General features: G+C 42.3%; 2 protein-coding genes across 7 annotated transcripts; one reads left to right on the forward strand and one right to left on the reverse strand.

The window, feature by feature from the left end:
• The first annotated feature begins 28 nt into the window (after positions 1 to 28).
• Positions 29 to 10916, forward strand: LOC124003948. Of its 3 annotated transcripts, XM_046312612.1 has the most exons (10): positions 29 to 680; positions 1390 to 3242; positions 3402 to 5042; positions 8855 to 9005; positions 9189 to 9323; positions 9460 to 9541; positions 9708 to 9822; positions 9963 to 10067; positions 10253 to 10329; positions 10485 to 10916. In XM_046312612.1, exons 2-10 carry the CDS (start codon positions 1443 to 1445, stop codon positions 10576 to 10578), a joined length of 4200 nt encoding a protein of 1399 aa, XP_046168568.1. In that variant the 5' UTR covers positions 29 to 680; positions 1390 to 1442; the 3' UTR covers positions 10579 to 10916. The 3 variants fall into 3 exon arrangements, with proteins under 3 accessions (XP_046168568.1, XP_046168566.1, XP_046168567.1); XM_046312610.1 differs by having other exon boundaries at positions 1390 to 5042; XM_046312611.1 differs by having other exon boundaries at positions 1435 to 5042.
• LOC124003949 (ectonucleoside triphosphate diphosphohydrolase 8-like) lies at positions 10646 to 22367 on the reverse strand. 4 transcript variants are annotated; one of them, XM_046312616.1, is made up of 11 exons: positions 22168 to 22367; positions 21739 to 21881; positions 21255 to 21411; positions 19919 to 20036; positions 19224 to 19374; positions 18070 to 18229; positions 13579 to 13809; positions 12753 to 13028; positions 12033 to 12143; positions 11647 to 11778; positions 10646 to 11297 (listed from the first exon to the last, which is right to left on the reverse strand). In XM_046312616.1, exons 3-11 carry the CDS (start codon positions 21381 to 21383, stop codon positions 11088 to 11090), a joined length of 1518 nt encoding a protein of 505 aa, XP_046168572.1. In that variant the 5' UTR covers positions 21384 to 21411; positions 21739 to 21881; positions 22168 to 22367; the 3' UTR covers positions 10646 to 11087. The 4 variants fall into 4 exon arrangements, with proteins under 4 accessions (XP_046168572.1, XP_046168570.1, XP_046168571.1 ...); XM_046312614.1 differs by lacking the exon at positions 21739 to 21881 and having other exon boundaries at positions 22294 to 22367; XM_046312615.1 differs by lacking the exon at positions 21739 to 21881.
• Positions 22368 to 26010: the final 3643 nt, after the last annotated feature.

The raw sequence follows: 26010 nt of genomic DNA on the forward strand, positions 1-26010 counted from the left end.
TAAATTGTTCTTAAAATGGAATTTTGTGACTCGGATTGAAAATCTGAGTCACAGATTGAATGATTTGGGTAGCTCCGTCTGCATTGCAAATGTATGTCTTTTCAATTTATTCTAAGTTGTATAACTTGCAATCCCTTAAGTCAAAGTGAAATAGGGCAAGGAAACAATGACCACTGCTAATTCAGAGCTGTATTTGGTTAAACAAAATCTGACTGGTATTCCCTTTCACCCATCCAGGATTTACTGTAATCATAACGCCAGTTAAACCATGCAGGGTAATAGGCCCATGTGTGTGATGTGTAAATACATCACTATTGGTTGGTAACAGTAAGAATAAAAAAAAAAAAAAAAAAAATTTAAACTTCGCCATAACGTATTCACAGTGAAGTTCTCATGACCAGAATTGCCTCAAAGCTATTAGTTTAGCAGTTTCAGGAAGGATCCTTTTTGCTCAAGGATGTTTGCACAGTTCAGTTTGTTTCGACATAAGAGCTAGTCTCAATTACACAGGAAGTCTTTGGTCACAGTTGCTGAAATCGGAAACGGTTTCAACAGAAGAGTTAAACCTGGCATGCTATACTAACTAGGACTTGACATCATACAGTGGTTTTTTGGAGACGTTTTTAAAGGATTTCCTGAACATCTCATCTGAAGGTAGAAGTCACAAGTGGATTCTGGAGGTGAGTACATAAAGTATTGTGGTTGTTGGTGGATGTCAGGTTAATTTGCATTGGAACATTTCAAAAGATTAGGTATTACACTGACTACAATTCTTTTAAACACATTTGTGATGACATGGTTTCAGCAACGAAAACACCAGCATCTACATTTACTCATGTCTGCAAATCTCCACCTTTTTTAAAAAGGACATTTGAATTTGAGAATTGTGAGTGGTCACGTTCATCTGCATTTTAAACATGTTTTCTTATTAGTGTGACTTCAAACCAGATCCTAGGCGATAAGCCGGAGCAGTTGAAAGTCGTGAGGCAATGCGGATGTCTAGAGAGACTGTTCTGTGTGACACTGGGGTGTTGACATTGGAAACAGGAAATTATTCATCATACAGTGTTTAAAATGGGGGGTAATTGCAAACCTATTGTTTGCATAACTTGCATGTAATTGATAACCCCGCTGTGATTATTAGCTGGTGCATTTAATGTAAATGTGTATTCGCCTTAGCTTTTGTGAATATCGTGTCTAATCTTGGCTTTGGGTTAAATAATCTTTCAGATAACATTTGTGTGTTAGTTATGCATTAGTTACATAACTGGGAGTGTCGGCTTAAACATCTTAGTGCCTAAACATCTGTGGTGCCTTCACAATAAGTTAATTGTAATTGTGTAAAAGATGCAAAGAGCATATCATAACTGGAAGCCTTTTTAATTCCAGCGAGATTTAAGGATTAACAACCTACCGTCTTGTGTGGTGATCTAGGAAGAACCATGTCTGACAAGAAATCAAGAAAAGTAAAAATGGGGTCGTCACGAAGACTCCCTCGGAATCGAGATGAAAATGAGACTAAGAACGATGAGTCCGAAATGTCGTCAGCGCAAAGGAAAGGAGTTGGGGCTGATTCGGTTTCGATAACCATACAAACGGACCTTTTCTCATCGAAGGGCTTATATTCAACAACGCCACAATTCATGGAAGATGTTAATCCATCACTAAATGACCTCGCAAAGGTGTCTCAACCTGGAAACCCATATCTTCTACAATCACCTGACACTGCAGGGAAGAGGAAGAAAATGGGGTCTACTCGTAGGAATAAAGGCAACCGAGAAGAGACAGACTTTGGGGAGAAGCACCATGACGAAACTGGAGACACCGAAACGTCCTTAGAACTTCAGGCATCTGTTGTGGAATTTGAGTCCCACAGTAACACTGAAGGGCTCCTGCGACCAAACAAAATTGAAATGGACACTGAGAGCAGAAATCAACGCAAGTTTCTTTTGTTTGCTTCTAACACACCCGACGAATCAGATGACAAATGTAAAGAGGAAGTTGGTGAGGATACTGAACCTAGTAGTGAAGCTGTGGCTAGTTATAGGAGTGAATTGCTTCAAGATACTCCTGGAACTGACTCACTCCCCCATCTGTCTCTTGACCTTGCGTTGCAAGCTGTTCAGGGATTCGCTGCTGAACCCATAGCAGAGGACTGGAAGAAACCGGAAGAGGGGAGGCAGGAAAGTGAGCATGCTGAGGCGGAGTCATCCACATTAAACATCTCTAGGCAGTCATCAGATCAATACCTTGAGTCAGACGCTTCAACCATCACAGAAGATTTTGAGTCATTCAGTAACACAATAGTCCTCCAAAGTGGAAAAGGTGAAGAGAAACTTCAACCTGATCTAAATGAGTCCAAAGTCCAAGATATTAACTCTATTGGACCAGGCAATCAGGAAGCATTGCACCAAAGAGATGAAGCAGAGGACTTTGTTGATCTGATAGTTGAAGAAAATATAGTACTGGCATATAGACCTCATTTTAGACAACTGGACAATGTAGAAGGCCATCAACCTGAGCGAAGTGAGGATATTACCTCCTTTTTAAAATCAACCCCCTCGGATAGCTCTTTCGGTCACGACGAACGTGCTCACACAGGATCCAGCTTTCCAGGGAGGAGAAGAAAGATGGGTTCCACTCGCAGGGTGGAAGAAAATGGAGAGGGTAAGATACGTAAATATCGGTATCTTTATGGTGAGGGTGAAGAGGCCATCGTGGGAAAAGAACAAGTGTGTGGCATCGAAGAGACTGAGTGTGAAATGTCTATGGAGCCTAAAGGCAGCGCCAGTGGAGACGAGAAGGAAGGCGAGCAGATGGGAAAGGGGAATTTCCAAACGGAGGAAGACACAGAAAACATAGGAGCGATAGGAGAGCAGTTAGAGTGGGACATGGGAACAGTGGAAGGATTTGGTGTTAAAACATTGGAAAAGCCTCTGATGTTATTGGAACCGGAGCATAGAGCCGATGATGAGAAAGGAGAGGATGTTCTGATTGAACCAACCCCTTTTGACCATGTCATCTATTCATTTGGTATTGATGATCAATTGTATAACAAAGACAACAGAGCCACTGTATTTATAGAAACTGGCCATATAGAAACTGAGAGCAACAGTGAAGCAAGCATGGCTCACATAGTTGACCCATTGTTCCAGTCCAACACTGAAGGCCTCCAATCAGGAGACCCTTTTCTCAGCGAGGAGGAAGTTGGCGATTCTACGTTGCTTGGGAATGATTCTGAAGTGAGTGACTGCAGCCAAATAATATATAATAATGCTCTTACAATCGAGTCCAATGACACCTTGAGCACTGATCCCAATATCTCTCCTAGTCAACTCATCCATACTCCATGTGTGGAAATCACTAACCCCTTTCTCATTCTCAACCCACTATTACTGCAGAGTATTCAAGGGAATGAGGAGGATGCAAACACTGACTCCAATACCACAAGTGGACTGGACACATCAGTCATTTTACTCAGCGAGGGGGAAGTTGGTGATCACGTGCTGCTTGTAAATGAAGTGAGTGTTGGCAGCAAAATTACGTATGATTGCGCAACTCTCACAACAGAGCCCCGCCAAACAGATGAGACTTTGAGCACTGATCCTAATATCTCTGCTAGTCAACTCGTCCAAGCTTCATACTCCGATGAAAGCACCCACTCCTTTCTCAAACCACCCTTACTGCAGAGTGTTCAGGACCAAGGTGATAATGCAGCAAACGCAGACTCCAATCAGAGTTCCTCTCCAAGCAGGAGGAGAAAGATGGGGTCGACTCGCAGGCATCCTGCACAAAGAGAAGGGGGCACAGAGGAAAAACAAGAAGAAATAAAACAAACTGACGTGATAGAAGACAAGAGAGAGGACATGGAGTTTGAAATGTTGATGGAATCAAAGGATGGAGCCGGTAAAGAGAAGAACGAAGGAGAAAAAAGAGATGAGAATGTCCTGACTGACCTCAGCTTTTCTGTCAGTACTTTAAATCAAAAGGGACGAATGGATGGTAACGAAATAGAAAGTAGGAGACAGTCAATCGTAAATGATGAATCCATGGCAACACAACTCATTCTTCAAAGTGAATCTGAGTTGACTGATAGTAGCCGAACTCTTCACAACCCCGATTTTCCCACTGTAGAGTCCTACCTGACCAATGACACACGGAACTCAAATCCTAATGTCTCTGGTTTGCAACACGAAGAAACCGCATTGGAGGTAACACTCTGTGAATCAAGAGAAGACACTGACTCCCCTCCAGATCCCCCCTCACTGCAGAGTTTTCTTGGTCCGAAAGAAACTGCAGGCGCCCCGCGGAGAAAAAGGAAAATGGGTTCCACTCGCAGGGCTCCTCGAGATAGACAAGGAGAGGAGAGACCAGAGGGAAAGGACGATGAGAAAGAAAAAGACACAGAGGTTCTAGAAGATGTAGGAGCGGTCGTGATGGCAGTAGAAATTGAGTCTAGCATAGAAAAGAATGAGCTTGAGGAACTTCTAGAAAAGGTGCCCGTGGGGCAGATGACAGAGACCATAGTAGGAGAATCTGCCTTAGAAAAGTCTGCGTTTGTAGAACTTAACGTGAGAGAGGCGGAGGAGATAGAAGTGAAAATAGCCGCTGAGAGCGAAAGCAACCAAACTTCCTGTGGTTTAGCAGCCCAAGAGTCAGGTGATATGGTTTGTATAGATTCTCATAGACTCACACAAACTGCTTACATGGAACGTCTTTCAACACCAAGCCCCAGTCTTCCTTCGAAATTATCTCTCTCTCCGAGTTGCCAATCTCAGAAGGATGTTAATCAATCCAAAGCTACAGGGAAGAGAAGAAAGATGGGCTCTACCCGTCGGACACCAGGTGGACAACACTCAGAGAAAGAAAATCAGGAGACGGGAGAAAAGGTAATGGGGGCAGAGATTAGAGAGGAAGCCATTGGAGATCCGGACATCAATGTTATTTCGGGACGATTTCAAGAGGAGCACAGGGTTAAAGCTGTCAGTCTGGAGGACCAACAGGAGAGGAAGAGCACAGAGAAGGAGACAATATTCATAGAGGTACTGTGGCATTCCTTACAAATGATTCTCATTCTTGAAAAATGTTTGAATAAAGAAAAGAGATTTGTCACAACTAGGATTGTGATGCGCTTATTGGAAGGCTCATTGGATTTTTTATTTTTTTTAACCTGTCAAGTCAGTTAAGAACAAATTATTATTTACAATGACGGCCTACAGTGGGTTAAGTGCCTGGTTCAGGGGCAGAATGACAGATATTTACCTTGTCAGCTCGGGGATTCGATCCAGCAATGTTTTGGTTACTGGCTCAACACTCTAAACACTAGGCTACCTGCCGCCCCAGAAAGAAGAACTTGTTTGAACCTCTTGTCTGTTTTTTTATTATATACTTGGATATTGTTCATAGGCTGTAAGTCTGACCTCGGCCCTAACCTTTCAAAATGCAGTGCCTTCAGAAAGCATTCATACCCCTTGACTTTTTCCACATGTTACAGCCTGAATTGAAAATGGATTAAATAGGTATTTTTTTCCTCCCCCATCTACATGCAAGACCCCATAATGACAGTGAAAACATGGATCAGGATTTTTTGCTAATTTTTGGTAAAATAAAATGCAGAAATATCTACATAAATATTCACACCCCTGAGTCGATACATTTTAGAATTACATTTGGCAATGATTACAGCTGTGATTGTTTCTGGTTACTGACCAGACCGCTCGCAGGACTTGCAGCACGTCAAGCCTCACAAATTTAACCAAGTTCTATATTAGCGTCTGGCTACGCAGATTAGCACGAGCAGTGTGGTGATTGAGTAACATATATGTGTACATTTATATTGCAGCGCACACGTTGCAAAATAAATGTACACACGTTATTCAATCACCGCATCCACACTGCTCGTGCGTAGCCAGGCGCTAATCTAGAACTTGGTTCTATTTGTGAGGCTTGACACGCTGCCAGTCCTGCCTCTCCTATCTCCTCATTGATTTTTAGGAGCATTTACCCACCTGGGTGATTGAAATATGAATTGAGGTCCAGTTGGTGGTGGTAACGCACCTTAAAGTTCGTCGCCAAATGTCCCCAAATGAATATAGTTGGTTCAGAGTTCGTTTTGATATTTCAACCTGTGTGTCCTGATTGCGTTTCGTGTGGGTTGACGAATCAACATGTGCGCGATGGCACACGCAGACGTTCTGGTCAGCATAAGCTTTGCACACCTGGATTGTACAATATTTGCACATTCTTTTTAAAATTCTTCATGCTCTGTCAAGTTGGTGGTTGATCATTGCAAGACAGCCATTTTCAAGTCTTGCCATTAGAATTTCAAGACAATTTAAGTCAACTTTAACTACACCACTCAGTAACATTTACTGATTATTATTGTCCGGCTGAAAAGTGAAATTGTCTCCGTGTCTGTTGGAAAGCAGACTGAACCAGGTGTTCCCTCTAGGATTTTGCTTGGGCTTAGCTCTATTCCATTTCTTTTTATCCTAAAGAAAACCTCCTCAGTCTGTGCCGATGACAAGTATACCCATAATATGATGCAACCACCATCATGCTTGAAAATGTGAAGAGTAGTAGTCAGTGATGTTGTGTTTGGATTTGTCCCAAACATAAAGCTTTGTATTCAGGATCTAAAATGATTTCTCTATCAGTTTTACTTTAGTGCCTTATTGGAATATTTTTTTTAGTCTGTACAGCCTTTTCACTCTGTCATTTAGGTTAGCATTGTGCAGTAACAATGTCGACCTTTGCCTCTCCTGAGTGCGTTGCAGCGATGGGACAAAAAAGTCTTTCCATAACAAAAGGGTTGAATAGTTAATGATTCAAGACACTTCAGCTTTTTATTTTTTATTAATCAGTGAACATTTCTAAAAACACAATTCCACTTTCACATTATGGAGTATTGTGTGTAAGCCAATAACATGGGAGTGGAAGAAACAGGAAGAGAGGAGGCAGGAAAGTGAGCATGCTGAGGTGGTGTCCTTCACATTTTCCAGCTCTGGGCATTTGTCAGATAATTTCTTTGAGTCAGATGCTTCGACCATCACAGAGGATTTTGAGTCATTCAATAACACAATAGACACTTCAACCTGCTCTGTTTTAAATTCAGGGTGTAACGCAACAAAACCTGGAAAAAGTCAAAGGGGGTGAATACATTCTGAAGGCACGTACAGTGGGGCAAAAAAGTAGTTAGTCAGCCACCAATTGTGCAAGTTCTCCCACTTAAAAAGATGAGAGGCCTGTAATTTTCATCATAGTTACACTTCAACTTTGACAGACATAGTGAGAGAAAAACATCCAGAAAATCACACTGTAGGATTTTTAATGAATTTATTTGCAAATTATGGTGGAAAATAAGTATTTGGTCAATAACAAAAGTTTATCTCAATACTTTGTTTTATACCCTTTGTTGGCAATGACAGGTCAAACGTTTTCTGTAAGTCTTCACAAGGTTTTCACACACTGTTGCTGGTATTTTGGCCCAATTCCTCCATGCAGATCTCCTCGAGAGCAGTGATGTTTTGGGGATGTTGCTGGGCAACACTGACTTTCAACTCCCTCCAAAGATTTTCTATGGGGTTGAGATCTGGAGACTGGCTAGGCCACTCCAGGACCTTGAAATGCTTCTTATGAAGCCACTCCTTCATTGTCCAGGCGGAGTGTTTGGGATCATTGTCATGCTGAAAGACCCAGCCACGTTTCATCTTCAATGCCCTTGCTGATGGAAAGAGGTTTTCACTCAAAATCTCATGATACATAGCCCCATTCATTCTTTCCTTTACACGGGTCAGTCGTCCTGGTCCCTTTGCAGACAAACAGCCCTAAAGCATGATGTTTCCACCCCCATGCTTTGTCCTCCAAACACGACGAGAGACGAGTTGAGTTTTTACCAAAAAGTTATATTTTGGTTTCATCTGACCATATGACATTCTCCCAATCTTCTTCTCGGTCATCCAAATGCTCTCTAGCAAACTTCAGACGGACCTGGACATGTACTGGCTTAAGCAGGGAGACACGTCTGGCACTGCAGGATTGAGTCCCTGGTGGCGTAGTGTGTTACTGATGGTAGGCTTTGTTACTTTGGTCCCAGCTCTCTGCAGGTCATTCACTAGGTCCCCCCCATGTGGTTCTGGGATTTTTGTGATCATTTTGACCCCACGGGGTTAGATCTTGCGTGGAGCCCCAGATCGAGGGAGATTATCAGTGGTCTTGTATGTCTTCCATTTCCTAATAATTGCTCCCACAGTTGATTTCTTCAAACCAAGCTGCTTACCTATTGCAGATTCAGTCTTCCCAGCCTGGTGCAGGTCTACAATTTTGTTTCTGGTGTCCTTCGACAGCTCTTTGGTCTTGGCCATAGTGGAGTTTGGAGTGTGACTGTTTGAGGTTGTGGACAGTTGTATTTTATACTGGTAATGAGTGGAGGACAGAGGAGCCTCTTAAAGAAGAAGTTACAGGTCTGTGAGAGCCATAAATCTTGCTTGTTTGTAGGTGACCAAATACTTATTTTCCACCATAATTTGCAAATAAATTCATTAAACATCCTACAATGTGATTTTCAGTTTTTTTTTTCTCTCATTTTGTCTATCATAGTTGAGTGTACCTATGATGAACATTACAGGCCTCATCTTTTTAAGTGGGAGAACTTGCACAATTGGTGACTAAATACTTTTTTGTTCCACTATGTTAAACATCTCATTTGTTACATCTAAATGTTTTTTTTTACGAACCGTGTATACCAGATAGTATGTTATTGAACACACAACAGTATCACACATTTCACGTTGAAGAGATTAGCATATCCCCCCCCTCCTTTCTTTTGAGAGAGAACGTTTTCTATTTGTCTAAGGTTGTTCCCTCAAGCGCTGCTTTGAGTGGAGGAGGGTTTGAACAAGTGGCTGCAGCTCCACAGCCAGGCCATGGGAATAAAAGAGTTCAAGAAAAGGCAGAGCGTGTGGAGAAGAGCCCGGTCACCAGAGAGAAGAAGAAACAGCCATCTGGTAAGAATAGAATGGCAGCAGTGAGGGGGGGTATAAGGTTAGTCTTGAGTAAGTAAATCGACCTAGAATAAATTTGCTGGAGATGCGTTGTTGAGGCCCTGTGCTTCGCTTGACTTTGAGTGAGATCAGAGAAGTGATAGTGACTGTAATAGACCAGTCTCTCTGATCCCCTTGCCTCCCAAGGTACCTTAGGAAGCAATGGCTCTCGATCAAACCCCTACAACGTGGTGATGGTTGGAAACAGCAGTGTGGGCAAAACGTCCTTCATGAAGCGCTTCCAAAGTGGCGAGTTCTGTATGGACCACTATGCTACCATTGGTGAGTAATCAGTATCCTATTGGTATGTTTGGCACCCTGCCCTTCCATGTCGTGTGAAGAAACAAACACCATGGTACAATGTTACTGTGCTGCTCTTTCGTCTGGTTTCATGTTTGTTTGTTTCTGGTCCGAGCAGGTATTGATACCTGCATACAGCCTGTGACGGTGGATGGCAGCCCAGTGACTTTACAGTTATGGGACACTGCAGGTCAAGAAAGGTGACACTAGCCCTAAGTTCATCACAGTTGGACGTTGTACATCAAGCATTAGATACAGAATCTGTTCCTCTGTTCTTATTTGAACCCATCGTGTGTTTTTATTTGTCAGTATATAATTATTCATATTAGACTATTGTAGCATCTTATTATTTACTCTCTTCCCCAGGTATCACAGTATCACCAGGCAGGTGTTCCACAGAGCCCAGGGTCTAGTGCTGATGTATGACATCACTTCCTCTCAGAGCTTCTGTGACATCCGCTACTGGGTCAACTGCGTTCAGGTAGGGGTCATTTAAATCGTGCCTTTCATTTTTAGAAGCAAAGAACAACTATGTAACAACACAAACAATTGTTTTTGCAGGATTCACTGTTTTCTTCCATTGGTATCTAGTGTGCTGTCATTAACTTTTGTATTTTGTAGGAAGGGGCCCCAGATGACGTCATCGTTATACTTCTTGGGAACAAGGCCGATTGTGCTGATCTAGAACGAGAGGTTCAGACTCGTGAAGGGGAAAACCTGGCAACGGTATGTTACTGTAACTTGAACAGCCAGACTTTGGGCAACTGGGCTGTAGGATTAACATGTGGTAAGGGACTTGTTCTAAATGGGTATTTTACAGTTTTGTAGCTGGTGCTGATATTGAGGTGTGTACCAACCTTCAGGATTTAAATAATTCATACGTACAATACTAATATTGATGTCACTTACAGGGGTACGGCATGCTCTTCATGGAGTGTAGTGCTGCCACAGGTGACAATGTGACTCTGTCTATGGAAACGCTGGCAAGGTAAGGCATGCAGACTGATGTTTAATGTGGAAGCTGTTGTTGGTAGGCGTAGTGTGGATTTGGCTGTTGTCTGTTTTGCGTGTGGTCCTCTTCTGCTTGTGGAAAGTGACTCTCTGTGAATAGTCGAGCATTGATTTGGTGTGTGTTGCTTCAAGGACGCTAAAGCAGTTGGGAGAGGAGACGCGACAGGAAGAGGAAAGCTTGGTGTTGCAGAAAGAACCCCCGAAGAAAAAATCCGGCTGCTGCTGATCAAGGTGGAGAAGATTGAGATGTACCAATCTGCAGCACAGTCTCACACACATTTGTGCCTCATATACCCTTGTGATTGTATTTTTATTTCTAAGTGTAATATATATCAAATGCATTGAACAAATCAGGTAGTAATAGTGATGTGACACTTGAAATGATCCTCCCTTTGGTACTTCCTTCAATTACTGTTTATGGGGGGAAAAGATATAAAATCATTGAGGAATACGTTCATACCAACACTATTCATTTATATTAGGTAGTTATATATTATAGTTGTAGGGTTTCTATTTGCATGAACAATATCAAGCTATGCAGCTTATAAATGCCTAATAAATTCATAATGCATTCAACAGCCTCCATAATTAGTCATATTGACAGAAAATATGACTATTTAACTATTACTGGGAGTTCCAGGAGCTGCCACACTCTTCTGATCTTATTGATCGCTGCTGTTACATCACATTGCATCTCATCATCGGTGACTAGAAGACCGAGACGTTCATCGATTGTCATTTGTTGCCTCGTCCCTCCTGTGGGCTCCAGAGCCACAGTAGGACCAGTACCATCAGGCTGAGGAACACGGCAAACACAATGAAGGAGACCTCCGCTGCCCACTGGCTGTGTTGCACACCTGTCACCACCAGGGGGAGCTCTGAGGGGATCAGGTTGGTCAGGTTCAACATGTAGCCCAGCGTCCAGCCAATGTCTGTGTCTGCCACCTGATAGACACCGATGATGTATATATAAACATATACTGTATCACAAGAGGTTGGTGCCACCTTCATTTGGGGAGGATGGGCTCGTGGTAATGGCTGGGGTGGAATTAGGTGGAATGGTATTGATGACATTCTATTTACTCCGTTCCAGCCATTATTTTGAGCCGTCCTCCCCTCAGCAGCCTCCACTGTCTGGTGTGTAATGTATGATACAGCACATCTATTCATATTGACTGCCGCACAAAAAATACTGAGTTTATTCTGTGGTATAATTTCATTCATTTTGTGTCCTGAAGTTAAATCTTTCAATAGGATGTTGACGTTCTTACATATGCTGTATAGTTAAACACACCTGTCTCTGGAAGTATATGTTTCCCCAGGTCTGGTTGAACTTGTAGCCGTCTAGTAGTACTGTCATTATGTAGTTGGCTGAGGCACAGTAATCACGAAGGTACTTGTCTTTTACAGTGTACTCTTTCTTGAGCTGCCAAAAAAGTCATTACGCACGTTGTAACAACACTGGGACTTAGATCATTACGAGGTAAAGTTTGTAGGCTACTGTGGATTGATATCTGTGCTAAAAAGAATGACATGTTATGGGATGCTCATACTCAATGTTCATTCTCAATCACCTGTTTAGCATGTGATTGAGTATGATTCGATGAATCTGAGTACTGCTATACAGTTTTAAGGAAGCGTACTGGCAATGTGAAAGGTCAGCAGAGGTCTCTATCTCACCGAGCTCCAGGTCCTTTTGCAGAAAGTGTCTATAGTGGTGGTAGCCTGAGACAGAGAGGACTGAGGTGCCAGACCAAGGAAGTCAAATGTGTAATAGTATGCTGAGAAAGCCTGGGGAAAGGAAACAGAATGATGGTGATGATACACACTGAGTGTACAAAACATTAGGATCTCCTTCCTAATAATGAGTTGCACCCCCTTTTGCCCTCAAAACATTGTCAATCCGTCAGGGCGTGGACTCGACAAGGTGCCGGAAGCATTCCACAGCGCTCCAATGGTTCCCACAGTTGTCAAGTTTGCTGGATGTCCTTTGGGCGATAGACTATTCTTGATACACACTGTAAACAACCCAGCAGAGTTGCAGTTCTTGACACAGTCAAACCGGTGCGCCTGGTACGTACTAGCATACCCCTTTTTAAAGGCTCTTAAATGTTTTGTTTTGTGTTGCCTATTCACCCTCTGAATGGCACACATACACAATCGTCTTAAATCCTTCTTTAAGCTGTCTCTTCCCCTGTACTGATTGAGGTGGATTTAACAAGTGACATCAATAAGGGATCATAGCTTTCACCTAGTCTGTCATGGAAAGTGCAGGCCTTCCTAATATTTTTGTACACTGTATATACTGTTAGACATCTTTCAAATACATGGAGTGTTCTATTGAGCCTGCCTGGAGTGCCAGTTGAGTGGGGTTTGCATAGATATTGGATGAATACTCACAAAGAAGTTTCCACTGACAGGGGGCTGGTAGACCCCGTTGAAGCCACAGTCAGGGGCCAGGGAGCAGGCAGCCAGGTTCGTGATGTTCGTGATGTTCTTTATCTGGTTGAGACACTGAAGTGGCTCACTGGTCCCTGTGAAGGTGACCACTGAGGCTGGGTCAAAGGTCACGGGTCTGGTCACGCAGGGGGAGTCGTAGAGGTCACCCAGAGTCAGGGTTAGGTTGTCACCCAGGTGGTAGCAGGGGTGGTTGACTGGGCGGGTAGACCCACTCATCTGGTAGAGGAGGAAGTTTGCTTGAATCGTACAAGAACTTACCTACGGCAGCCATGAAATGCTTCTGACTCAGACGCATTCAGTCGAACTGCTTTAGGGCAATTCTTCACTGAATTGACTGAAATAAATGTATGATGTGTCTTAAAGAAGGCCTGGGTGAGGCTGAAATGTCACATACTGTATATCCCAACTTTAATGAATTCTTATTATAATTATTTTGGATCCATATTTCAAAGGCATGCCAAACATCCTTTTCCCAAATGACCTTTCTTTGGATTTCATTTCAGGAAGATCCAAAACATATCTTTGTTTGTTCAGTATCTTTCTTTAGAACACTACAGCTTGTTTGCTTTTTCTTCCTGAAAACTGGTTTTATACAATATCTACATCTATGGGGAGTTTACCTGGTATTAATACCAGCATTTTGCTACACCTGCAATAACATCTGCTAAGCATGTGTATGTGACCAATAACATGTGATTTGATTTACCTGCAACCATTCTGCAATTCATTCCAGTTTCATCGAACTGGTGACCAGACAGCTACTTACCTTGAGAAGATGAACCTGTAGCTGCCTCATGGTCTGCTCCTTGCCAAAGCACAGGTAGCTGTGTGTGTACACCTCATATTGGTAACCATAGAGCTTGGGTCCCAGGGTGGAGGCAGGGTCCCGTACAGGCTGGCTGGGAGTAAAGGCTATCTGGGTGGAAGAGCCTCCCATATCCAGGGCGCCCCAGATCTTCCTTCCTTTAGGACGCACCCATCCTCCCTCAAAGCCGTGCTGCTTAGGAGAAGTACAAATACTGTATGTTAGCAATAGTTTTAAACTGCAGACCTGCAATTCACCAATGTAACAGGTTATTAGTGGTAACAAATGGTACTCCTTCGGTATATCCACAAACATCTGTTAATTTTGCCTAAACAAGCTTGATACCATTGTCTGAGGAGACCAAGCCTCTGTAGTTGGAATACTTCAGTCAAGGTTAACACTTTGACTCAACCTCACAGATGGAGAAGCCACTGGCCAAGGAATGGTTTGAGGGTCGACTGTGGGCGGGTCGTCGCCGGGCCGCCCCCTCCTACCACATGTTTTTCATTTGCAGAGGCATTCCAGACAGACAAGTGATGGGCAGCGCAGGGTTTGTATATAGCTGTGGGTTTGCCTGGGCATGTTCAGTACAAAAACATTTTTGGAACATTGCAGATAGGAATGCCATGAATAGAAATGACATAATTCCTTAGAATCGGAGGCATGTTTTGTTCTACATGATTTATTTTTGTACATTGGCCAATGTCCTTCTGCTGAACGCTAACCACTATAACAATTTGCCACAATGGAATTTGCGGTTCGCCTTTAAAATTTAATTGAAAGTGATGCAAACGGACTCAAATAGTGGAATCATGCCATATTTGAACTAGAATAATGCTCAACAAAGTTGGAATGTTGTTACATAATTTTAAATTAAATACAGTAATTAGTTTGACAACAAACATAAATTGTTTAAACCACACTGGATGTATTGTGGTGGGATTTTGTAGTGTGTTTTTAAATACTGTTTTCTCAACATCTCATTCTAATATTTCTACTACTATTGTATTTTAGTTGCACTGTTTATACACACTGCATATTTATTTATGTACTGGATTATTGACATGGCTCACTATCTACAATATGAATGACTGCAATGCCCTGATATCCAATGTTTCAGTACCCCTCCCTCGGAATCATGTAAACTCAGCTAAAAAAAATGTCCTCTCACTGTCAACAGTGTTTATTTTCAGCAAACTTAACATGTGTAAATATTTGTAAGAACATAACACGATTCATCAACTGAGACAAACTGAACAAGTTCCACAGACATGTGACTAACAGAAATGGAATCATGTGTCCCTGAACAAAGGGGGGATCAAAATAAAAGTAAGTCAGTATCTGGTGTGGCCACCAGCTGCATTAAGTACTTTGCCAGTTCTTGCTGTGAGGTGTTACCCCATTCTTCCACCAAGGCACCTGCAAGTTCCCTGACATTTCTGGGGGGGAATGGCCCTAGCCCTCACCCTCCGATCCAGCAAGTCCCAGAAGTGCTCAATGGGATTGAGATCCGGGCTCTTCGCTGGCCATTGCAGAACACTGACATTCCTGTCTTGCAGGAAATCACGCACGAACGAGCAGTATGGCTGGTGGCATTGTCATGCTGGAGGGTCATGTCAGGATGAGCCTGCAGGAAGGGTACCACATGAGGGAGGAGGATGTCTTCCCTGTAACGCACAGCGTTGCCTGCAATGACAACAAGCTCCATCCGATGATGCTGTAACACACCGCCACCAGAACATGACGGACCCTCCACCTCCAAATTGATTCCGCTCCAGAGTACAGGCCTCAGTGTAACGCTCATTCCTTTGACGATAAACGCGAATCCGACCATCACCCCCAGTGAGACACAACCGCAACTCGTCTGCAAAGAGCACTTTTTGCCAGTCCTGTCTGGTCCAGCGACGGTGGATTTGTGCCCATGTGCGACAATGTTGCCGGTGACGTCTGGTGAGGACCTGCCCTCGGTCCAGCCTCTCTCAGCCTATTGCGGACAGTCTGAGCACTGATGGAGGGATTGTGCGTTCCTGGTGTAACTCGGGCAGTTGTTGTTGCTGCCATCCAGTACCTGTCCCGCAGGTGTGATGTTCGGATGTACCGATCCTGTGCAGGTGTTGTTACACGTGGTCTGCCACTGCAAGGACGATCAGCTGTCCGTCCTGTCTCCCTGTAGCTCTGTCTTAGACGTCTCACAGTATGGACATTGCAATTCATTGCCTTGGCCACATCTGCAGTCCTCATGCCTCCTTGCAGCATGCCTGGGGGGCGGCAGCGTAGCCTAGTGGTTAGAGCGTTGGACTAGTAACCGGAAGGTTGTTAGTTCAAACCCCCGAGCTGACAAGGTACAAATCTGTCGTTCTGCCCCTGAACAGGCAGTTAACCCACTGTTCCCAGGCCGTCATTGAAAATAAGAATATGTTCTTAACTGACTTGCCTGGTTAAATAAAGGTAAAAAAAAAAATTAAATGCCTAAGGCACGTTCACAGAGATGAGCAGGGACCCTGGGCATCTTTCTTTTGGTGTTTTTCAGATTCAGTAGAAAGGCCTCTTTTTAGTGTCCTAAGTTTTCATAACTTAGACCTTATTTGCCTACCGTCTGTAAGCTGTTAGTGTCTTAACGACTGTCCCACAGGTGCATGTTCATTAATTGTTTATGGTTAATTGAACAAGCATGGGAAACGGTGTTTAAACCCTTTTACAGTGAAGTGATTTGAATTTTTACAAATTATCTTTGAAAGACAGTGTCCTGAAAAAGGGCCGTTTCTTTTTTTGCTGAGATTAGGTTCAGTCGTCCTTTCTTCTGACTGAAGGAAACCTAATGATTGGCACTCCCCATCATCACACAGTGCTATAATGATGGGCTGTTTTCGATTCCTTAAGAAGTATACAGTATCTTGTTTAAATTCATCTGGTGTAGATGTACAGATTGCATTTGGATTACTGTTACAGTGCTATTTGGGTTTATTGGATTAATTCCGCCATTTCTTAATTCAAAAAGTAAAAAATAATGTTTTTTTTATACACAAGCATTTCACTGCACCTGCAATAACATCTACACATCTGTGTACACGACCAGTAAACTTTGATTTGATTTAGACTGCATAATTGCATTTGGGGCATACTTATATTCACTGTACAGTCTGACCCTGTTTCATGGGTGCACAATCCATAGGTATCATGCTTCTCAGTGACACCGACTATGTAGAGTTTACACAAAGATTAGCGTCTTAGCTCTTATTGCCCACAGCCAAACCTGTCCCGTTCTGTGTGCCGCAGCAAGGGGTACTTGCATAGATGGCCCTTTTGTGTGTAACCTATTCTCAGTGGTGGAAAAGTACCCAATTGTCATACCTTTTAATAGAAAATGACTTGAGTGAAAGTCACCTAGTACAATACTACTTGGGTAAAAGTCTAAAAGTATTTGGTTTTAAATGTACATCAGTATCAAAAGTCAATTTAATTGAAAAAATATACTTAAAAGCTCTTGGATCCGCCCCTTTTTTATTCAATTTTTGCCTAAAATGACAGCCAAATCTATCTGCCTAAATCTCAGGCCCTGAAGCAAGCATATGCTTTTCTTGGTGCCATGTGAAAGGAAACACTTATGTTTGTGGGAATGTAGGAGAATGTAACATGAGATATGGTAAAAGATAATACAAAGAGAAAAAAAAACATTTTTTGTATTTTTTGTACCTTTTGAAATGCAAGTAATGTATTATTCCAGCCCAGGTGCAATTTAGATTTAGCAATGTATGTGCAAAGTTTGCCTAATTTGTTTATGACTAACGTTTCATGTTCAAAATTGTGCACTCTCCTCAAATAATAGCATGGTATTGTTTACCTGCTACTGTAAATTGCACAGTGCAGTTAGATTAACAAGAATTTAAGCTTTCTGCCAATATCATATGTCTATGTCCTGGGAAATGTTCTTGTTACTTACAACCTCATGCTAATCGCATTAGCCTATGTTAGCTCAACTGTCCCATGGAAGGGACACCAATCTCAAAGATGTTTTAAGTATCAAAAGTACAAGTATAAATCATTTAAAATAGCTTATATTAAGCAAACCAGGCATCACAATTTTCTTGTTTTTAAAAAGTGCGGACAGTCGGGCACACAGCATCATTTACAAACAAAGCATTTATGTTTAGTGAGTCCTCCAGATCTGAGGCAGTAGGGATGAACAGGGATTTTCTCTTGATAAGCACATGAATTGGGCCATTTTCCTGTCCTGCTAAGCATTCAAAATGTAATGAGTACTTTTGGGTGTCAGGGAAAATGTATGGAGTAAAAAGTGCATAATTTTCTTTAGGAATGTAGTGAATTGAAAGTTTTCAAAAATATAAAGAGTAATGTACAGATACCCAAAAAAACAACTTAAGTAGTACTTTAGTAAAGTATCTTTATTTAAGTACTTTACACCACTGCCTATTCTATAGGCCCTATACACACCTTAATGAAGCCCTCTTGTAGATAGTTGGTGGTGATCCATCCGTAAGCCCCTTCCTCCATCCCAGAGAGAATCCGTGCTCCCCGAAAGTCAAAAGGATACCCCTGGATCACCTTGGTTACTTGCTCCAAAACCTGATCAGACTGGGTCTGATTCTGTAGCCTGAGGAGAGGACAATATTCAGTCACTCTTGCAGGACAATGAAGTCTATTTCAGAAATGCTTATTTTTATTAAAAAAAACAAGTTTTGCAGCCTGGAAGAGCACACAGTACCCAGTCATACTGTACAGGAGGTTAAATAGTCACCACATAGATAAGTGGGATGTTTTCCTCAACCTGGTCTTAGAGCATTTCATATTATTCTGTAAATCCAAGAGACTATTTAGTACCATATGGTAAGCTTCAGGGTGGTTGGTCGGGGTGGGGGATGGGTGGGAGTATAACTTGAACATCTACCAACCCTGGATAGCAATCCAAAGGTTGAGTTCAAATCTCATCTGACAACTTTAGCATTTTAGCAACATTTCAACTACTTAACTTTTTTGCTACTTTGCGACTACTTAGCATGTTAGCTAACACGTCTCCTAACCTTAACCCTTTTAGCTAACCCTTCACCTAACCTGAACCTTTACCCTTTTAGCTAACCCTTCACCTAACCCTAACCTTTACCCTTTTAGCTAAGCCTTCCCCTAACCCTTTTAGTTAACCTTTCACCTAACCATTTTAGCTAACCCTTCACCTAACCCTAACCTTTACCCTTTTAGCTAACCCTTCACCTAACCCTAACCCTTTTAGTTAAACCTTTACCTAACCCTAACCCTTTTAGTTAACCCTTTACCTAACCCTAACCCTTTTAGTTAACCCTTCACCTAACCCTAACCTTTACCCTTTTAGTTAACCCTTTACCTAACCCTAACCCTTTTAGTTAACCCTTCACCTAACCCTAACCCTTTTAGTTAACCCTTCACCTAACCCTTTTAGTTAACCCTTCACCTAACCCTAACCCTTTTAGTTAACCCTTCACCTAACCCTAACCCTTTTAGTTAACCCTTCACCTAACCCTAACCTTTACCCTTTTTATTCATAAAGTCTGATTATTGGGATGTGGTAAATGGAAATGATTACATCAAGATAAAATGGTGCAGTCTTGACTTACTGCAAGAGTCGCATGCCAGCGGTAGCACCAAGGTACACAGGAGTTTCCCTCAGCTGGTTGGCAGGGATGACTGCCAGTGTACTGTCCAGGCACTTCCTCAGACTGAGCCCTGCAGCAGTGGGGTCCCGGGCATAGCTAGAGATGCCATATCCTATGGAAGAGCAAGGGATAGGGGTGTGAGACACTAAAGGCATACACTGTATGTTTTGATATGACAACCATTACTAAGTGATAAATTATGATTCGTCTTGGCCTTGAGATCAAGCTGCAATCAAAATAGGTATAAGATGGCTGAGGGGCATATTGTAACTTCTAAAGTACTGTTCCCCAGGCGCCGAAGACATGGATGTCGATTATGGCTGCCCCCCGCACCTCTCTGATTCAGAGGGGTTGGGTTAAATACGGAAGACACATTTCAGTTGAATGCATTCAGTTGTGCAACTGACTAGGTATCATCCTTTCCCTTTCTAGGGGCGAATCCTAACTCTTCTTCCATTGACATCAACTATTGTTGCCAAATTCTCTAGAAATCCCAGATGAGTAACTCCAGGTTGGGGGGGTCACTGGAATTGTGCAACACTAACGTGTTGACACATGACAAAGTGAACATTTGAGTTGTGTAAGTTAGGATTTACCCTTAAGAATGAGTCAAATAATATAGTAATAATGGTTCACAGACAGCCCTTGGCACTGACCATCAACATCACAGACCAGCATCTGTGACACCACCCCAGTGTTGTTTTCTTTGTTTCCAGGCCAACGGTACATGTAGAGAGAAGTGTGTGTGGATCCAGCGTCAAACACCATCCCGTACTGAAGGACACACAGACAGAGAAGTCAAATACCATTCCATATTGGGGAATCCTGTGTGTATGGGAGAGCCTGTGTGTTTGATACAGAGAGGGATACGTACAGGGAGAGATCTAAACTAAGATTAACATTGTCCTTACTGGGAGAATAAAACAAAACATTTTTGAGTTCAGTCCGTTAGTGATGATAGGAATTGTATTTGTACACTTCCCTTTTGATGTTGAAAACCATCCCATATTGGAAGATTTACAGAGGCCCCGTCTTATCCCGTGAGATACACTACCGTTCAAAAGTTTGGGGTCACTTAGAAATGTCCTTGTTTTTTCAAGAAAAGCATATTTTTCATGGAATATCTACATAGATGTACAGAGGCCCATTATCAGCAACCATTACTCCTGTGTTCTAATGGCACATTGTGTTAGCTAATCACATTTTATCATTTTAAAAGGCTAATTGATCATTAGAAAACTGTCGTCCTGATTAAAGAAGCAATAAAACCGGCCTTCTTTAGACTAGTTGAGTTTCTGGAGCATCAGCATTTGTGTGTTCGATTACAGGCTCAAAAGGACCAGAAACATAGAGCTTTCTTCTGAAACTCATCAGTCTATTCTTGTTCTGTAAAATGGCTATTCCATGCGAGCATGGCCAAGAAACTGAAGATCTGGTACAGCGCCATTTACTAATCCCTTCACAGAACAGCGCAAACTGGCTGTAACCAGAATATAAAGAGTGGTGGGAGCCCCCGGTGCACAACTGAGCAAGAGCACAAGTACATTAGTTTCTAGTTTTAGAAACAGATGCCACACAAGTCCTCAGCTGGCAGCTTCATTACATAGTACCAGCAAAACACCAGTCTCAACATCAACAGTGAAGAGGTGACTCCGCGTTGCTGGCCTTCTAGACATTTCAAAGACAAAGACATTTCTAAGTGACCCCAAACTTTTGAACGGTAAATGTATGTACTTTATAAAAATAACATTGAAATCTGAGATATGATGAAAGCAATGTGATATCCAGAAGGGACAAGGCTGAGAATTGTGGAGGGGAAAATGTTGGAATGGAATTCCCAAAGTTAAAGGATTTAAAACTTTTTCAGGTGAATTCTGGAATTTTACATGGGTGATTTCCCGTAGTGAATTTCCATCAATTCTGCCCCTGATAAGGGCTGTGAAGTCAATGACAGCAGTCACATCACAGATCACAGTTGTAATTTCTCATCACCTGCATGCGATGGGGGAGATCCACTGAGTGGTGCTGAACTAATGTGAGGATTAGAGCGATGACGGCCATGCTTCCCATCACTACCACCACCGCAGCCATTGCTGCCTGTTTCACCATTGACATCTTCATTCCAAACACACCTGTAAACCAACTCTCCCTGACACACGCACACACAACAAAGCAAATTACACGTTGGTGTTCTTTTTATTGCCACCAATGTGGAAGATAACATCCAGTTCACCGTTGACATCTTCGAACACACCTGTAAGCCCACTCTCCCTGACACACATACACACAGAGAGAGCCAATGTCACCCTAATAGACCATTTGTTCAGAACCAATCAACCTTTGGTTATCAAAAACAAATGACCCTGGAGTTGTTTCATGCCATCAATGTGAACATTGTAGAGTTCATGCATTTCTTCATTCATAGACCAGATGGATACATAGTGAATCCTAAAAAAACATTCAAATCTCATCTTACGTGTCTGCTTTGTCTTATCTGATTCTCATCAGAGGGTCATGGACCCTGTTACCACAGGAATTGTGAGTCTATCTTCTTTATTAAGCGACTTGTCTCCTCTGCCCCTGTATCCTCTTCTTCAAGGGGTAAAGAAATGACAAAGCCTGCCGCACAATATCTTATCTTAAAATGCTGTCTGCACATGCAAACCTCATATCACATACAGTATTTGTCTTGGTTTACTGCATATCGCTTTTATAGATGTTTAAATGATGCCTTGCATACTGAACAGATAATGCAGCCTTTAATATAATCATGAAAGACAAAAAGGAGCAGTGACTGACTAGTAGTCAACCATTAACAGAGAAAACTAAACTAACAAGCGATGACGATAGATGTTTTCCACTTAAATCCTCCACGGTTCAACATGGTCAAAACAACTGGACTTACCGACAAGGAAGTTTCTTCTCTGTGATCTCTACTCCCTGACCCCAAGGTCAAACTAGAACCATATGCGTTATCTTAGAAATTATCTGAATTGACTAAATGTTCAGTCTGTTAAGATCTTACACTGACCAGAGCATAGGCGTTCCACCTTTCTCTTGTGCTCTCACTCACACTCTCTCTCCCATTCACTTGCTCTCTCTCTCTCTCTCTGTTTCCGTCTCTCTCACCTCCCCTTAATAAACTCACATTCTCCCTCCTCCCCCCAAGATCTGATGTAAAGTAGAATGTGTCATCTTTATTCCTCACGTGGTAGGCTGAACTGTAATGTTAAAGCTCACAAATACTCACAAATGATATTACATTGATCAAGTGGACCTTTTTGACGTGTGTGATGTCTCATGTTTGGCCACTCAACACGTAATTGAAATGACATTTGCATACGAAGTTGCAAAGTTGGTTGGCCCTCTTTGATGTCGCTGTAAGTTGATACATTGCTATGTTTTCATTCATAAAGCCCATTTACAAAAGTCTCACTGTACCTAAACTTTAGACGTACTGTATGAGCTACCACAACCGGTCACAGGGATGGCTAACTCTGGAAATTCATTTGGTCTCTACTGAGTTAGGTACAGTAGAACAATCTTCAACACTTTGTGTTTTGGTGTGTGTTTTGGTGCCTCGAGGGCAATTCAGAAAGCTGATTGAGGACCTTATTACGGATGACTGTGTTTGTTTCTTATGACCGTGTTTTTCTCTCTTTCTTTCTGCTTGCATTTTGTATTTTGATTTCTGTATTTTATGTCATTTCTGTAATTCAAGGCTCATCTGTAAAAGAGATCTTGGTGTCAGTATGACTCCCTGATGAAGCTAAAGGTTGAATAAAATAAATACAGGGAAGGAGAGGGGTTCCAAAACCGCTATCTTATCTTCACTCTCCCGCCGAAACCAGACCAGACCCTAACTAAATTCAATTTGTACCTTTTATAAATACACACGCAATATTTGTATGTAACTTTAAAATCGACAAAATGAATTTACTATAGTTCCATAGTTTGTGCAGTTACTCAATAGGGTGGGGTTCCATGGGAAAGTTATGATATTTCCAAATATTTAATGTTTCATCACATAATATTATTTGTCGATGGTGTGATTGTTCATAGTGTGCATTGCATGTTTTGTTTCAGAAGTGAGTAACGAATGAAACGAATGTGTTTCTGAGCCAAGGACATTGACAGCCTTCATGGATCACACAACAAACTGTGATAGAAGTGGCACAGACAGCACACTGTTGTGTGCAGACAGAATGAGTTATTTGTAGCCACTAGCTCCTGTACACTGATAATACTTATATAAGTATTATTCAAGGATCTACTATATTCAAGGATGTACTCCAATGTTAAAATGTGTCATTCAATTTACATTGATAAACACTCCTATACTGTAAGTGGTATAGAGATATACACTATCAAAAACAAAAGTATGTGGACAACCCTTCAAATTAGTGGATTTGGCTATGTCACCAACACCTGTTGCCGACAATTGTATAAAATCGAGCACACAGCCATGCAATCTCCATAGACAAACCTTGGCAGAAGAATGGCCTTGCTGAAGAGCTCAGTGACTTTCACAATGGCAGTCATAGGATGCCACATTTCCAACAAGTCAGTTTGTGAGATTTCTGCCCTGCTTGAGCTTCCCAGGTCAACTGTAAGTGCTGTTATTGTGAAGTGGAAACATTTTAGGAGCAACAACAGCTCAGCCGCAAAGTGGTAAGCCACACAAGCTCACAGAATAGGACTGCCGAGTGCTGAAGCGTGTGGTGCGTAAAAATCGTCTGTCCTTGTTTACAGCACTCACTACTGAGTTCCAAACTGCCCTTGGAAGCAACGTCAGCACAAAAACTGTTCATCGGAAGCTTCATGAAATGGGTTTCCATGGTCGAGCAGCCGCACACAAGCCTAAGATCACCCTGCACAATGCCAAGCGTCGGCTGGAGTGGTGTAAAGCTCGCCGCCATTGGACTCTGGACCTGTAGAAATGCGTTCTCTATAGTGATGAATCACGCTTCACCATCTGGCAGTCCAACGGATGAATCTGGGTCTGGCAGAAGCCAGTTGAACGCTACCTACCTGAATGCATAGTGCCAACTGTAAAGTTTGGTGGAGGAGGAATAATGTTCTGGGGCTGTTTTTCATGGTTCGGGTTAGGCCCCTTAGTTCCAGTGAATGGAAATCTTAATGCTACAGCATACAACATTCTAGACAATGCTGTGCTTCCAACTTTGTGGCAACAGTTTGGGGAATGCCCTTTCCGGTTTCAGCACGACAATGTCTCTGTGCACAAAGCGAGGTCCATACAGAAATGGTTTGTCAAGATCGATTTGGAAGAACTTGACCTGCATGCACAGAGCCCTGACATCAACCCCCATCGAACACCTTTGGGATGAATTGGAATGCTGAATTTGAGCTAGGCCTAATCACCCAACATCAGTGCTCGACCTCACTAATGCTCGTGGCTGAACGGAAGCAAGTCCCCGCAGCAATGTTCCAACATCTAGTGGAAAGCCTTCCCAGAAGAGTGGAGACTGTTATAGTAGTAAAGGGGGGGACAAACTCTGTATTAATGCCCATGATTTTGGAATGAGATGTTCAACGAGCTGATGTCCACATACTTTTGGTTATGTAGTGTATCAATGTTAGATAACTTCCTCTAGCAGTTGCTGCATTTTTCCACATCTCCATGGCAATGACCCTCTGGACTCCGAGCACCTGTGTGAGCAACCTCTCATATGTCTTTTCTCCACACTCACTATGGCACCATGACTAGTTCCCTACAAAGGCTTACCTCTGTCCTGCGCCTCCCACACAAAGACTGCAGCCCGTCACAGTCAATTATGAATTTACGTTCTGCATTGATAACGGTTGGGTGTGAATAAAAACGACCAATAATTACAGATCTGTCTCTGTTTACAGAATACCGGTGCTTCGTTCAATTGTTCAGAATCACAAAAACATGGTAATTGCACAAGCATACACACATGCATTCATGCACATGTACACACACACACGCACAATCAAACACGCCAAGTTGCTTTATAGATGGAGCGATCGATTACACATCTTTTTGTTGTTGTGATAACCATTTAAATACTTAACTACTTGCAGTTATTCTTTATCAATCCCCAAATCTCAGAACATTACCTGAAGCTGCATGGAACATGACCACTAAAGTTCGAGAGAACGAGGGTTGGGAAAGTTACCCAATTTTTGCAACCTTCCATGACAGAACATTTACTAGGCTACTGGAAGCTAGTGACGTCGACTCCAAAATAATGAATTCCATTCTACCACTGAAGTTCCACAGAATATTACTAGATTCATGATGATAGACCAACACAACTGAAGTAGGCTAGAGCAATTGTTTCCCTCTTCCCTTTGAGGAAAGCATTGAGAAACGCTTCCAGTCTTTGGTTCCACGGAAGGTCAATGGGACATGGTTTTGCTGAAACTAAGGAAAAAGATAAATTGCCACGTCCACGTGCATCCCATGTTCATCCGGTTGACCAAACATTCTGTTTAATTAACATGAATAAAGACACACGCATACTGTTTTGATATTTGTGGATACAATGTCACATATAGCACTGGGTAGGCTTATGTCTCTGTATCATCTTGATAGTTTTGTACTAACTATTAATTGATTGATTCGTGTGTTTCATTCTTGATAGCTCTAATAGAAAATTGCTTTACTTGGGTTTAGGTTGCATTAAATACTCCAGCACGTAGCACGTTTAGGTGGTGGGCCATAGCAAGCTATCTGATTTAGCGTCTGAGATGGTGGCTCTCT

The sequence above is a fragment of the Oncorhynchus gorbuscha genome, linkage group LG18 (genome assembly GCF_021184085.1).
Source record: "Oncorhynchus gorbuscha isolate QuinsamMale2020 ecotype Even-year linkage group LG18, OgorEven_v1.0, whole genome shotgun sequence".
NCBI lineage: Eukaryota > Metazoa > Chordata > Actinopteri > Salmoniformes > Salmonidae > Oncorhynchus > Oncorhynchus gorbuscha.